Here is a 17,109-nt window from a genome sequence, read left to right on the forward strand (position 1 = left end):
TTGGGTGAAACATAGGGGAACGAGGACTCAAAATATGACCTACAAAAAGCGTGACAGGTCTTGTTCTCAGAACCTATCTAACCGAAAAATCTGAAAAAATCACAGTGATGCATCTCTACGAAATCTAGGCCTCAAAATACATCTGGTTCTGATATCTGCACAAATAAAGCTAATGATAGTATATTTCCACATTTTACAAATTTACATTTTAATACACGTACTATATATGTACATATGTATGCCTTTGTGTACGAAGTAAATCGGAAATATGAATATGATCAATTTATATATGTACAGTATTCGGAAATAGGCAGTTTGTTTTTTAGGGTGAGGATAATATCTATGGCTGTAATATGTACATATGTCTTGTAAATTGTAAAAATATGAAAAACATTGATATTTGTTCTCTAATAGTTCGTTTGCAGGTTGTTTAATATAACACTTTGTACTTAATATATTAGTTGTGGTGCGACCATATTGGATTTAGCGGTAGATTTCCATCCAACATGCGATGATCGCCGAACTTCACTCGTGTGTCGTATCCATATATAGTTGTAGGGGCAGGAGTTTTGGCCTGCAAGTTCAACACGAACTTGTATCTGTCGTTCAGCGGTGGAAAAAGTATTTTGTTGCGTGAACGACCACATCAAGAGTGTTTTTATATTTAACGCAAATATAATTCCATAAAACCTAGTTGACTGTAAAACTGTATGGAAACCAATTGACGAATATAGTGGACTTAAGGCTCTAATGATCACAGTTGGCAGTGCGAGGGGGACGTTCTCGAATTCGGATATCTTTACAAAGGATATAAAGTGCGATGTGACGTGTGATTTGATAAAACGTCAGGGAAGTTGTAGTTGGTAAATAAGAATAGTTTCAGTAGAGTATATCGCATCACGAGAGAGCTTGTATGTGGTGGCAAAACATTCGATGATCCGATGAGCGACGTTCTCTTATCTATAATACAATTAAGAGCAACTTAAGAGATGGCGAAAGACGAGAGCATAGCGTTCTTCAATTGTATTACTTTCAGGAATCATCGCCGTCCTAATGACCTACGAATGCAAGCTACTTTTCCAAACAGATGAGATAGTTTTAGTCATCATTGCAACCAAGCAGTAAAGTCAGCGGGTCTTAGAGTCTTCCGGCAAAATTGTTTTCTGCAGTCTTTGCAGTTTGTGAAGAGTTGCTATTTTCACTTATTTTAAAAACTTGGAGGGGTTTTCCGGTGAGCAGCAGAAAGGGGTAATTAAAAGAATGCCGAAGAAGAGTACTCATCTTAAGTGTAGTAATTGGAGGGATATATACGCAATGCTTGCTATTGCCAAGAGAACGATTAAAATAATCCTAACGGGAAGGAGGATCAAACTAAAAACTAATATTAATAAACTTAAGATCCCAATTTGCCATTTCATTACACCCTACTTATTTACATTAATTTGCAGAATGTTGAACATGCTGATCAATTTGGGTATCCATAGTGTTGATTTGTCGATAATATAACCAGTCCTTTTGTGGATGCGTTGATTAGAAGGTGACACTAGAAGAGGGAAGGATACATATTCAACAAGTCGGCAATCGGGAGCTCAGCGCTTCAGATATGAAAGGTTTTGCGGAGTTCTTATGACAGGATGACTCCATCGCTATTCACTTCACATTAAATTGCAGTAATTCCGCCTGAAGAGGCAACTTTGACCTATCATAACTTTGTTAATAATAGTAAGATTTATAGTTTCCAGGATTATGTACGATATTATGGCCTTTAATATCGCATGACTACAGGATGAATTTATACTATTACATACAAACTTTATTTAACCAGATATTTGTGTGGAGGGTATTTCGAGGCTAAGATACAGTACAGAGCAGGCATTAATTGAACAAAATACCGAAACCGATCGGTGTAGCCATTCCTGAGTGACTGACACACAGTGAACCGATTTGAATAAGATTTTGTATTCCACAAGACCTTGAAAAGGACAATTCTATACAGTGTTATTTACTATCTCACAAAAGCCAACAGCTTGGTCGTACAAGCACTACTTGTATGGTGTAACATCATAGAAGAAGCATCCTCGAGGGATCTGAAGCATACTATCGGGAGTTGGTCACCATGATGCGTAGGCTTGGTTGGCACACTATATTTAAATCTAGTGCAACCATGTTTTGTAGACATCCAAAAAACAACAAGTCGGGAAACCGGAAGCTTGACGCTTCAGGTATAAAAGGTTTTGTGTTTCCCTATGTGAGGAGCATAACGTAGTTCTCCATTGGCTTATAGCATTGACCCGAGATATTTAAATCGCTCAGTTCTGGGCAGGTTACCACCATTGCCAGAACTCAGCGATTTAAATATCTGGAGGGGCAGATTACTGCCATTGAAAGAACTGAGCGATTTAAATATCTCGAGTCAATGCTACCAGCCAATGGAGAACTACGTAATGGAATGTTACAAGCATTAACGCCACCTGGATGAAGTCACATTCCGCAACTGGTGTTCTTTGTGATCGACGTATCAGCGCACGTCCCAAATCTAACATTTACTGCAATGTCGTCCGTCTGCCGCTCTCTATAGTCCTCATTGTTGGCCGACTATAAAGGACAATGAACGGCGTCTTGCGGTAATGGGGACGAAGATGTTGCATTGCACTGGTGGCGTGACACGTTTTGATTACGTCTGAAATGAGAATATCCGCGGTCGATATGGGTTTGCAACGATCGTGGAAAAACTGCAAGAGAGGCGTTTTCGATGGTGTGGTCACGTAATTCACGCTAACGAGAATTCAGTAACCAGTATTGGTCAGAACATCGAAGTCAATGGTAAGCAACCAAAAGGCCGGCCAAAACAGTGGTCGCATGATACACTGGATGGGGATTTGAAGGTCTCGCGATTACATCCTGATCAGGCATTTGATAAAATAAAATGACGAAACCGATCAATCATTTGATGGAAAGCCCTGTATTGACTATTTCGTCAACCTCATACGCTTCACACTCTGAGTTTAATATTATTAGCAAATGCCAACAATTTAACCAACATCAAATATAAAAAAGGGCTAGGGAGAATTAGATTCTTCTTAAATGGAATTTTAATATTTCACTCGAATTTCAATTATTCTCGTTAATTATGACGTTAGCATCTTATTTGTATGGCTTAGGATGCTGTTAATTAGCACGAAATTGATAAGTTTGAACTGCTATAACTTTCCCACTAATAGTTGGATTTTCATGAAACTTGGCATGTGTATACACGAGGCTGTCAAATTTAGTACACTTAGGATGAACTTAAGGGGAGTTTTTTAGTCAATTTCTAAAAGTTGATAATATACTATTAGTAAATTTTTTGAGCAGATACCGGAATAGGACATCTCTCGAAGATTAGATTTCACATAAGTGTTTTACACAAAATCTTAAAAAGTGCTGCAGATAAGTCGATTCTAAATGCGACTTTAATATTTCACGCGAATGTCAATTATTCCGGGTAATTATGACGTCAGCATCTGATTTGCATGGCTTTGGAAGCGGTAAAATCGCGCGAAATTACTAAGTTTGAACTGCTATAACTTTGGCGTTAATTGCCAGATTTCTACGAAATTTTGCAAGTATACACAGAATATTGTCCTCTATGCTGGTACAAAATTCCAAAGTCCTAGGATGAATTTAAGGGGGATTTTTCAGTAAATTTCTAAAAAGTAGTAATATACTATTAGTAAGTTTATTTGAGCAGATACCGGGATGGGATATATTTTGAGGCCTAGATTTCATCTAGGCGCACCACCCTGATTTTTTCCGGATTTTTAGGTTGAGTAGTTTCCGAATATGAGTCCTGTCTCACTTTAAGTGCGTACATTTTGACTCATTACTCACGCACTTTGCAATTTATGCCAAAACTAATATCAGTTTCGGAAAGTACAAATAGAGACCTTTCATTTGATACCCTACACAACTATATCCGGTGAAAAAAATTGTTGAATCCCTCCTTTGCATGTATGGGGAGCCCCCCTTTAAACTCCACCTAAATTTATGCCACTGACTGTATGCGTGGGATTTTATAGTTCCCATCTGTCCACCATATTTCGTTCGGATCGGTTTAGCCGTTTTGGAGAATAGTGCGTGTGACAGACAGACGGACAGACATTGAATCGATTTTAATAAGGTTTTGTTTTACACAAAACCTTAAAAAGTAATACATCTCAGGTATCAATTTTCACCTACTTTCATACGAAGTACGAGACAGTACAGGAAAAGTACCGAATCCTAAAACATGAGGGAAGCTAGTCGATAATAGGCAAAGCAACTTAATATTAAGAAAAAGAATTGATTTTCTCTTCTTTATATAACAACCGGCAGAAACAGGTGCGCAGACTTTACAAATTCAAAATGATTATCTGTCAAGCTGCATTGCTCACATTAGCAATCAGGATAGAAAGTATTTCGCGATTATGCTTTCATTTTACAATCTAAAATTGAATTATTAAGACTCATTTCCTGTGGTATTTCTGTGAAAGTAAGTTATCATTGAACTGTATGATATAGATAGTTGGGATGAAAAGCAAAAATGGACACCGTTAATCATAAACAGCAACTTGACTTTTAGAAATTTCTGTGAGAGGTAAAATACATGAATATTTTTTAAGAGTTTATAGTTGATACCGCCATATTCGCTTGAGGATTTTCTCCGCGTTTGTTAAATATATTGATATGAAATTCGTTAGAGACAAGCAGAAAAACGTATTTTTAAACAGGGATCAGAAATGAAGAAAAAAAAAAACCAAGGCATTAACTGATGTGATGTCCGTTTTGACTTTTCTGAAAAAGCGTACAATTGATATATGTTGGCTGCGGTGGACTTGTTTTATACTGCGAACAGATTACGGACGCGGCATTTTTGCGTAAAAGCCACACAAAAGGCAAAAAGTGAAAACAATGTTCATAGCAACAATTTTTAATTTTTGAGGAACATCCCCACCCGTTTCTATTCCTCGTTGTAAATGTTTATTTTTATACATACCTTCATGTTCATTTAATGGTTGATATAAATCGTAGGTTAATGTTGAACCATCAACTAGTGACAGATACACACGTTCGCCTAGAGGCCAAGGACACTTCACGCGTCCAACTATACTGTGTATTACGGTTTGTACGTGGCCACTGAAACCCCATAGTCTTGTTGGAACATACCTGGAAAAAAGGAAAATTCATTAGTATTAATGGGTTTGTGACGTGGAGACTGAGTTGCTTTTTCAGTAAACAGAAAGAAGGATATTAAAGTAACCTGCTATTAGTGGAAAATTTGATCCCGTCTCGGCTGAAAAGTTCAAACCCCCGTTTGGTTCTGTGACTATAAATTTTTCGTAAACTAGAATGAGTGAGGCAGCCTGACCTGAATTACTGGCCACAATTTATTCCCCAAATGGTTACTAAACAATTACGTTCATTGGATAATGACGAAATTGAAGATGGTAAATAAGTACTCTATCAGGTATGCATGCATGTAGGCATTTGGGAGGTCAATGAATTTTGGTTCAAAGGCAGTTAAATAGTTGCTAAGATGCGTAGGTGGAGTGAGACGCATTTTAGTGTCCTCGCGCCTATGCTCTCGAGGAACTTTCTCTACATTAGCGTGGGGTTTCCGCACACGGATTTTACTGCACAGAATGGATAGAAACGTTCGCCGTAATTCACGTCTTTAATTCAATTGTCATTTTAGTAATAATTATTGGAGGTGATGCGATAACAAGAGGACTTTAAACAAATTCCAATCCTAACTGAACAATAATGTCGAAATTGCCGAGTGACTGCATTTGTCAATCATCGATGACAACGGCAGTTTCCCAATCAAATCGTTTCATATCCCTATCATTGGCGTAAAATGTGGTTTGTACTATTTATAAAAAAGGTGAGATACTCTGATTATTATTTTAGATATGTCACAAAGCGTTGCCCGAAATAATTAAAAGAAAACTTGGGTCTCACTTAAAAGATATTATTTGCGAAAACTAGAGAAGATTTTAGGGTGAAAAAGCTACGAGACACGTCCAGAAAGTAATAGTGCTGGTTGCACTTTCATACTCTCAGCAAGGTTTTTTTCAAAATTGGCAACACTGAATAGCGGTGAGAAGTGGGAGAAGCCGGAAGCAAAGCCAACACACCTTGCTAACTTGAAAACTCGTGTGAAATATGTCGAAAGAAATTTCGCCAAATGCGAGGTGCGGGTTCCTTCCCACTGAAGGTTGCAATTTTTCCAAGGGTCAAATCCATTATATTCATGGCGAAGGTATTATGAATCGAATGAAACTGTTCATGTGGTGTTGTGAGTTAAATCAAGTCAGAAACAATGCTCATGCCTATCAGGGCTGTGAAAAACCTTTCATTTTGAATGATGAATTGGTGAAAAAAATTAGGGAGGACGTGAAGACTGGCGATGAACACTGCGTTTTTTCCACAACTTTTTAGGCCTGTCTTACACGAAACAATTAACAAATGGTTATAACTAGACATGAAGCTAGACTCCTGAGACAATTATCACAGGGTAGTATATCATGTTATTTTGCACATTTTTGATACAGTTTCTGTCCCAGGAGAAGACAAGGTCAAGAGAGTAATTAAATAAAGGGGAGTATGCCTTGAATAATTGACCAGAGTCTAGTGCCCAAGTGCACCTACAATATTAGCTAAAAAATTATTTAAGTAGGCAATGAGAAAATAAGGCGATGGATTGAAGATGTAAAAGTTATGATACTGTATAAATCATGCTGAAAGTGACTTATGCGGTGGTATATAAAAATTGTAATGCTTTTGAGCATACTAGTGAAGGAAATAGGCCCAGAAATAAATAAAAAACAACAAGGTCATTAAACTAGAAAAGGCTGATAAAACCAAATGTGACATTAACCGATTACAATTTCAAGGAAGTCGATTATTTCTTATGAAATGTAAAGAGGGATCATGCTGAGAAGGAAATCGATTTATCATTCACTGAGAATATAAAAATATAATAAAACGTATGTGATTGACAGAAAGATTGATATTCAGGCAGTTAGGGCAACATCATTCAAAGCTGGAAAAGACGCGACTTGACTGCAGAAAGTGATGGTTGCAGTAGCAACATAAACAATACTGAAGACATCTCTTTGCAATAGGGTCTTTGACAAAGTAGTCTTTGAATCTGATGAGAACACCTCAGAAATGCAAAATAAGCGACAAAGATATCCCAATAAAGAAATACAATCTCCTGGATGAACGGCTGAAGACATCTCTTTGCAATAGGGCCTTTGACAAAGTAGTTTTTGAATCTGATGAGGACACCTCAGAAATGTCCAATAACCGACAAAGAGATCCCAATAAAGAAATACAATCTCCTCGATGAACGGTAAAACGAAAGGACAAACTGATCCCGGCGCAACCTAGAAAGGTAACTTGCTGTTTGAACTAGAGTAGAAAGCAAGAAACGGTTGTAAAAAGCCAGATAGGACACGATTATCATAATAAAAATCAGCGAGGTTACCTACGCGGAGATTTTGCGTAAAATAAAAGTAGATACCACCATGGCTGATCTGTCACACGTAAAAGGCGAACACAGGAATGCGACCTACTGCTGGAGCTTAAACAAAATCGAAGTGCCACTAGGTGATGCTGCGGCGGTCAAAGTAACTATTCGCTGGTGATCAAGTTCAAAGACCTGGATGAAGTCACCACGAAGTCCGAGATCTGTGAAGTTTGCCATCTAAACTAGGGCTACAATCCGTGGGTGAGATTGCATCGCGGAGTCCATATTGGATCAGAGCCTTGAAGTGTATTAGAGCACTTCATTCAAGACCATAACGGTGCACTACAGTACACTGTAGGAGGCAATGTGATCAGCATTGCGCTCGTCCGAGATTATTACCCTGATTTTACTAAGGTACTCATTCACAGCTGAGTCGACTGGTATCCGACGTCAAATCACGATACAAATCTCACTGCCACCAGTGAAATTCGAACCGCAACATTCCGTACGACAGCCTTGCGCTCTAACTACGCAGCTGTCCGAACACCGCGGAGCCGGGATAGCAGACAAAAACAGTAAGGGGGCGATATGGGGCTGCGGACGTCGATCAAGTCAATCTACAGAAGGTGCGTCCCTCAAAGTAATAACCGCAAATCAATGCAAATGAACGAATAGCGCTGGAGATATTCTCGCGCATGAACTTTGGAGGAGTCAACACATTTTTAGGGGAGAATTACAATCAGTAATGGACATCATCCTCGTCAGCGAGGAGTACACACCATCTTAAAAACCTTGTATAGGAATAATATGAAGCCACCAAACAAAACAACGATGATCTGAGCAACCAATAAACTTGACGCAGACAGGTTTAAGGAAGTATTTCTAGAGGACACATTGTTGTCGGAAAATGGATAAGAAAAAGTTTCGTAGGTCGTGGAAAGATTATAGCAGGCATACCATGTCTTTATGCTTCGACGGAGAGTTTTTTGAAAACGAAATCCAAACTTTTAGTGGAATTCAAAAATCGAGGAGACGTTCCGAGCGTAGAAGAAGCCGACGTGAATACGTAGAGCTACACGTGCAATACAAAAGTGCAAGCCTGTGCACCAAAGCCTACTCTGATCCACGTGGTGGTGTATATAGGTCGGTGGTGTCATCATTAAAAGACAAACGCTCCCCATCCACTCCTTGTCTTAAATTATTGCAGAATATTGTGAACACTCTTTTCCCAGAAGACCTTTTCTGTAGTACATGTACTAGGTTGTTCAATAAGTTTTGCCGTTCGTCTCTCAATCTGTCTTCTCTATTTACAACCCATTTGGTATCGACGTGTCACAGTATTTTTTACAATGAAAAAAATCAAATATTGCGAAGTGATTGAATTTCTATTTTTGGAAGGATTAAAAGCGAAGGAAATTTGTGAACGAATGTTGAAAGTGCATAAGGGCTTTTTTTAGTACACTATAAAGATGGTTGCAAAATTTAGACGTAGTTGTACAGGCTTTGAAGACGCTCCACTTCAAGCACGAATAGCAACAGCACTAGAAAATGGTACAAAAAATGCAGGATATCATATTGGAAAATCGTCGAGTGACTGAAAGAAATTTAGTAGTATCCATAGGCATCTCATTGGGCAGTGAAAGCAATATTTTGACTGAAGTATTGGGATTCAAAAAGCGATGTGCCCAATGGAACAAAGACAAAGAATGCGACTTTCTCAGCAACATTTAGAGCATTTTCGAGTGGATAAAGTGCATTTTGTGGGTCATGATCCTGAATCAAGACAAGAGAAAAAGAGTGGAGTGAACCTGGGTTTTCGGCTTCGAAACGAGTTCGTGGGGATGTGAAAGGAGTTTTGTTTGTGGATTACTTGCAAACTGGTAAAACAACAAATTCTAAATATTAATGTAATCTTTCAGACCACCTTAAGGAAAAAAAATCGTGAAAAAAGACCAGGTTTGTAGAAGAAAAAAATTCACAAGAACATTTTGACGATGGCTAAAATCCGTGAATTCAAGTTCGAATTGTTGGAGCATCCACCGTGTTCACTCCTAGTGACTTCCATCTGTTTTTAGTCTTAAAAAAATTATGCGTGGAAAGCGTTTTTCATCAAATGATGAGCGTATTTCTCAGCCCTTTCAGATTCTCACTTCAGGGATGAAATTCATAAATTGGAATTCACGGAGACTACACCGAACAATAAAGTGTATTTCAAACCATAAGATTGTTTTTTTTTTATCGAATCACAAAATTTATTGAACAACCAGGTAGACTCCGAAGAAGTTCCGGTAGTGATAGAAGAGGAAATTCGTTGGAAAGAAGACCCCAGGGCCAACTGGAATCTCGAGCAATCTCTCCGAAAGTGGCAACCAAGACAGAACCCAGGTAGTACTTGCCTTATAAAACAAGAATTCCCCGAGCAATGGAAAGGGAAGTGGCAGTGTTGACGATATAAGCCTTCCTAACACCGGAACAACTATTGACTTCGTGAATTAAATTCGGATAACAATAATTCCAAAACGCCTAGATGAAATCGTGATCTACCTAAATGAAGCGATATAGGAACCATTTCTGATTGAACAATTTCGGCCTGTCACCTGCTGAATATAAAACAGAAATGATTCTAACAGAAAGAGAAGAAAGAAGACAATTTTAACAAGTCGGGAAACCGGAAGCTAGACGCTTCAGGTATGAAAGGTTTTGTGTATTTCTTTTATAAAGAAATTTGAGTGGGCATTTGTCCCATTAGCATGTAACACGTAAAATATGCATATATTATGTGAAAATTTCCACTTTCAAGTGATATTGGCATTCATAGCCTTTGTGTTTACACAAAACCTTAAAAATGAAATTATTGCGAACAATTAATTTACTCAAATCAGTGCTTAAATAGTTAGGAGTAATGACTAACAGAAAGCTTAACTTCAAAAAACATATTGAGTGTGCAGTGACTAAAACATTCGCCATCACTGTAACGATCTCGGGGATAATACCGAACACTGGTGGGATAAGACAAATCCGACCGCGCAACCGTTCTGGAAAATAAACTAAACTGCAGAAAAATGCCGCATCGGCTAGGTGCATTACGGACATCAGAAGAACCAGCATATGTATAGATCTCTTGGCGTATGAGGTCGACATCTCTACGACAACACGTATTCATTTTTAGAATCTAGCGTATTTCGATGGGAGCTGGCATGACGGGTATCTATCGCAGAATGACAGAAAATGGGATAAGTCACAAATTGGTCTTTGGACATACCGTATCATTCCGGACATTCGAAGATGGAACGGACGAATCGAAGATGGAACGGACGAAGCCAGGAGGAAGTGTACTACAAGTTAACAGTTATTAAGTGGGCATGAAGATTTTCGTGCTTACCTACATCGATTTGGTCACTATAAGTCATCATGCTGCCCAAGATGTAGTAACCTAGTAGAGGCATACTGCGTACCGATTGGAGGAGGCTGTTGCAGCCAGGCGGTTAACATCCGATAATATTGTGGAGTTCACGATGGCTCAACGGAACCAAGTTGAAAAGGCGCTAACAACTGTTCATGAACAGTTTAGGCAGGAAGAATTGCGAAGAAAACAGGAAAGGGAGAGAACCACAACGAGCCGTAGGTACGAACTGCTTCAGCCCCGGCGATGCAATGCTATAGAGCAGGTCCGTGGAGGGAGTGGAAGGAGGAACTGCATGGTAGGAGCCAGCAGTCTGCAGTAAGCTTATCACTCTTATCACTTGCACAGCGTTAAATGCAATGATAATGAAACTAAAGCACAGTCGATTGTGAGGATGTATAGGGCATCACTAAGAAGTGAACAGGAAATACTAAACGACAAAAACTAAAAAAGTCAGGCTCGTCGGCAGAGAATAATTATCATGGCCCTGGGAGTAGAAAATTTTGATGACTGTGCGATATCGGATGGGATACCCCGGGCCTGGATCTCCTTCCAACGGAGGAGGATCAGTATATGGGAAAATGTGTTTGGTTTCTAAGAACAAATGCATCTGTCTTTTATAAACTAACTAGTGCTTTCAGTTTCTCCACAAGCAAGAAAACCGAGACACGCATCACATTTTCACTGTTGCGGAAGAGAGAAAGCATAAATCTGTTATTTCCTCGGATAAACACTTCTTAAGGCACCATATCATTTTACATTAAATTCGTATGTAATTACTGTGCATTCTCCTTATGCCTAGCATCTGGCTCGACGACATGACTAGCTTTTAAATATTTCAGATGATGTTTCCCAAGCATTCATCGTCTAGTCTAAAGGTAGATCCATGCTCCAGGCTACCTGGTACTGGCCTGGCCTGCTAAGGAAAAGCTTTAATTATTTTGTCAATATCTATGGAAGCAATGGTAGAAACGACATTCAACGACAAGAATCATTAAAACGCTTTCTCGTACCCACCTGAAGCCGTTGACATTAAAATCACCCCAAGAGCAACAAAAGAAATTTATCGTAGCAGAAAGAAAGGAAGAAATGTTTTATTTACCAACAAGGACAGGTTTGGAAAGCACAATGTGTTTCAGGTTCATGTCGAGCCATTTTATTGAATCGGCCACGAGTACGTGAAGTGTGATTGAGGCTTTCTTATACATTCGTTTGCTTAAAGATTAATAATGAACATGCACGATTTTCTATCTGTAGGCAAAGGGACGCGCAACTCAAGTATCCATACTATGGACACATACATATGTGTGTTTGTCCCATGGGAATCAATTATTCAGTTTTCACCTTCCAATTTTATTTTACTTTGGAAAATATTCCAAATTGAATAGATTAACATAATTATGATTTAGTCGAAATATGAATAATTACTCAGCGAAAAGCTGCAATAGGGTATCATATCTAACATTATTTGAATTAAATTAGTGACTAGAAAGCTAGAAGTTTGGATAATGGCAGCTTGCGGTTTTTTCAATACTTCCTGTTATTAGGCAGCAACGGATGCGAACTTTCAGTTCCAAAAGAGAAGGCTGAAGGTACACCTCAAATTTCAAAGGAAATTCAAATATAAAGAGACTTATCAAAGCGAAAAAATGTAATAAAATTTTGAAAGAATTATCAGAACGGACATGTAGAGTACCAAAAAAAATGTTCCTATACAAGTTAATAGAAGTAATGAAAACTTGTTGTTTCTTTTCCGTTGGTGTAGGTATTTTATTCTTGCAAACACCGATATTTCGGGAACCCACTTGTTCCCTTCATCAGTGCAAACAAGTTCTTGTTCGCTTTAAGTCCACCCAACTAGTGATGACGATGGCCTGATATCTTGGGATGCACGTTAATAAAGGTAAGACGAAATATATGGTGGCAACGTCAACACCAAAAACTAAAGAGGCAGCAACACCAAATAGCACTGGCCAAATAAAAACAATAAAGATGAGACCGTTGATAATTTCTCCTATCTAGGGTCGAAAATCACAACCGATAACAGCTATGTCGATGAAATCCGCCCACGATTGTTGGCAGCCAGCACAGTCTATTTCACCTTACAAGAACTGTTCCGCTCAAAACGTCTCATCATAAAGTCAAAGTCCTTACTGTACTTGCCAGTCCTTATGTACTTCTCGGGGCTTAGGTTCTTACCAAGAAAAATTTCGAACTTCTGGCCGCGTTCGAAAGGAGAATCCTCTGAAGAATTGGCTCCTTACAAGAGAATTGACGATTCTGTAGCTGGTTGTGGACAGAATCCGGCTCAATATGTTGCGGTGGGCGGGTCACTTAGCCCGTATGAATGTGGATGACCCAGACTGGAAGGTCTATAAGGGCAATAACTATGGTAGAAAAAGGAGACGAGGCAGACCCTGCTCCAGATGGGGTGATGGCGTAGACTAGCACGCCAGAGAGCTTTCTTCAATCTGTTACTGTGTTCGTGGTTTGATAAAGGGGCAGAGACCGAGAAGGAAGGAGACAAAATGATAATCTGGTTGCGATTTTATATTTAGAATATTTGTAAATAACCGCAATTGGATCTGGGGCTTAAAGCGTGTTAAAGAACTTTATTCAAGACCGTAAACTAAACTATCCAAATAAACAGAGTGATTCAAAATAACCGGACAAAACAAATGCCAGGTGATTCCTCATGTAATTCTAAGTAAAAATATAAATTATTTTTTTTATTTTTTAACACTTTAGCTGCGTAGTCAATCTGTAAAAGAAAGATATGGATTATCAAACAAAAGGACAAATTTTTTGATTCAAATTTTCGCAGGAGATGGAAATCAACTTTTCATGAAAATCCAAAATGCAAGATAGCTTGATCACGGCCAGGTAAAACATGATCATTCCAGCTAAACATTGATTGGCACAAACAAATTTCATAATGATCGCTCTTCGAGTTGGAATACCCGCAAATGTGGAGCAGTCATTTTGAGAAAAACGCGTTTCAAAAGGCACTTTTCGGATATCAAGCCACTCTCATCTCACTCTTAATTACAAACAAAACACAATTACAACAAATACAAGGGACTAATATACAAAATATACAACGTAGGGAACACTCCAACATTTGTGACCAACAACAGACAGGAGGTACTAGATATAACTCTAGGAAATACCCTTATGAACGGGATGGTCAGGAATTGGAGGGTGTCGGATGAACCCTCAATGTCTGATCACAGGATAATCAGATTCGACATTGAGGGTAACTCCGAAATAAAAAGAATAATAAGGAATCCCAAGAGAACGGATTGGGAATCCTACACAACGCACTTGAGAAACAACATTGCCCACCTTGAAGGGGGCGGTGACATCAGGACCGAACTGGAATTAGAAACGGTGGTAGAAAACCTCAACACAATCGTCATTGACGCATATGAGGCCAGCTGTCCGGCCAAGACAGTCAAGCCAACAAGGGATGTACCATGTTGGAACAAGAACCTAGCCAGAATGAGAACAGAGGCGCGAAAACTCTTTAACCGGGCAAAACAATACACCTGCTTCTCAGAACTCATTTCTCGGTGGCAGGCGACAACAATCTACCTGACAACCCAACAACGAATAAAAGGGGAAGGAAAGAGAGCTGGAAACTAGCAAAAGAGGTATGCTCAGAAGCTAGACTAAGATGGGCAGTGGGAACTTTTAAACCAATGAAATCTCCCGGAGTAGACGGCATTTTCCCAGCACTTATCCAGAGAGGCCTAGGAATTATCTTAGAGTCTCTTCTGAGGGTGATAAGGGGGAGCATAGCACTGGGTTACATACCAAAGGCATGGAGTCGGGGAAAAGTGGTCTTTATTCCGAAAGCGGGTAAAAAGGATCCTTTTCACCCTAAATCTTTCAGACCAATCTGCCTAACATCGTTCGTACTCAAAACGGTGGAGAAGGTCATAGACATAGAGACATATTAGAACTAACGTTCGAAAACGTAATCCCCTACATCACTGTCAACACGCTTACCGGGCAGGACGGTCAACTGAAACTGCTCTGTATCAGCTGACAGAGGTACTACGGGATGCCATAGAAACAAAAGAAATTGCACTGTGCGCGTTTTTGGATATCGAAGGACCATTCGACAACATATCGCACACAGAGATACAGGATGCCCTGAGCCGCAAAGGAGTGGGAAACACCCTGGCACTCTGGATGGGCAAAATGCTAGAAAGCAGACAAATAGAGGTACAAACAGGTACAAATTCTATTATCATGAACACCACTCAAGGCTGTTCACAGGGTGCAGTACTATCGCCGCTGATGCGGAGTATGGTAGTGGATGAACTCCTGGACGTGTTAACTAATACTGGAATACAAGTCCAGGGCTACGCGGACGATATTGTTTTAATCTGTAGGGGCAAATATGAAGATACCCTATGTGATAGAATGCAAACTGGATTAAGGGTTACTAGTGCCTGGTGCAGGAAAGTGGGACTGCGGATCAACCCAACCAAAACCACCATAGTACCATTCACTAGGAGGCGTTAGCTGGATCACCTGAAAGCCATAACATTACATGATATGGAGGTGAAACGAGAAACAGAGGTCAAATATTTGGGAATCACGCTAGACCAAAAATTACTCTGGAAGACACATGTCGGAAAGCCACGAGGGCTCTGATGACTTGCAGATCCATAGCAGGAAAAAAATGGGGTTGCAGCCCGAAGATACTACTTTGGATATATACTGCAATAGTAAGGCCAATGATTACCTATGGAGCGGTAATCTGGGCAGAAAAAACCCAACTCAGCACACAAGCCAGGGAATTACATAAGCTCCAAAGGCTGGCTTGCGTGTGTATCAGTGGGGCAATGAGGACATGACCAACGGCATCCCTGGAGGTCCTTCTGGGATTAACCCCTCTCCATCTGCACATACAGATGCAGGCAAGGAGGTCAATATTCAGGATGGCCGGTAGTATGAGTAAGGCGGGGAGCTGCCTAAATCGAAGGAAGATTGATATCCTTTCTAGGCGGTATTCCGAATTACTAATACCGAGGGACAACATGACAACTTCGATAAGAAGTTTGAAACACGTTGAAATAACAAGGCAAACTGGGAGAGCGTGGCTGCGACATACGGTTTAAACCTGCAACTGATTACTTGGTACATTGACGGATCTCTCACAGCAGAAGGAGCGGGTGCCGGTGTCATTGGTCCAATGAAAATGTACTTTGAGTCAATGGGCAGGTACACTGGCATATTCCAGGCGGAAATATACACCATAGACAAATGTGCCTCCTTTAATCTGCAAAGGAACTACAGGGGGCAGAATATAGCTATTCTCACCGATAGCCCAGCAGCGATCAAGGCACTTAGGTCCAACCAGGTGAACTCTAAACTGGTATGGGAATGCCTTGAGAGACTGAATACACTCGGCTCGTCCAACAAGGTCTGCATACTTTGGGTTCCAGGCCATGCTGGGTTGGAAGGCAGCGGATGAACTTGCCAAGAAGGGACCAGGGATGCCTTTACCTGGGCCAGAACCCTTCTGTGGAATGGGAAACGGTTTCATGGCAATGAATCTAAGAAACGAAGAGAAACGGTTGAGGGAACTATATTGGGCGGGCCTACCAGGGATGGAGCAGTCCAGGGTGCTTATTGGGGGATACGAACCCATGCGTACAAAGGATTGCTTAAACCTCACCAAAAAGAACCTCCGAATCATAGTGGGAATTCTCACTGGTCATTGTCGGCAGAACTATCACCTAGGGAAGCTAGGGATATCTACGGACACTGCCTGCAGGTTTTGTGAAGAGGAGGACGAAACCTCTATGCACGTCCTGGGACAATGTCCGGCACTTGTGCAAAGTAGGTCGAGACATCTGGGAGAACACTTAATACCAGATGCAAAGCTGAAACATCTGGAAGTGGGGAACATACTAAAGTTCCTAACGGTTACAGGCCTGCTTGAGATACTATGATCAATAGGTACACTATAACCAGTAAAAGGGGCACAATAGTTCTTCAAGGACGCGGTGCGACTTTCCCTTAACAGAATAATAATAATAATAATAAGGGACTAACGCCAAGTGTTTATACGATATTTATACAGCGTATAAAGGCACTCGAACTTGAGCCTGTACCCGATAATCGTTCGGTTCTACCCTCATAAAATCGAAAGAAATGCGAATTTCTCTTTGAAATTTTTGCAGCGTATTCTAGGGTA

At 40.0% G+C, this 17,109-nt stretch overlaps 1 protein-coding gene across 1 annotated transcript in view; it reads right to left on the reverse strand.

The window, feature by feature from the left end:
- The window catches only part of LOC119647303 (abhydrolase domain-containing protein 2), a 100,832-nt gene that overhangs the window by 23,308 nt on the left and 60,415 nt on the right, over positions 1-17,109 (reverse strand). Inside the window, exon 2 of the mRNA XM_038048214.1 lies at positions 5,015-5,184. Within this exon, the coding sequence (XP_037904142.1) occupies positions 5,015-5,184 (170 nt within the window). The remainder of the gene's footprint in view (positions 1-5,014; positions 5,185-17,109) is intronic.

This window comes from Hermetia illucens, chromosome 1, assembly GCF_905115235.1.
Source record: "Hermetia illucens chromosome 1, iHerIll2.2.curated.20191125, whole genome shotgun sequence".
NCBI classification, from domain to species: Eukaryota; Metazoa; Arthropoda; class Insecta; order Diptera; family Stratiomyidae; genus Hermetia; species Hermetia illucens.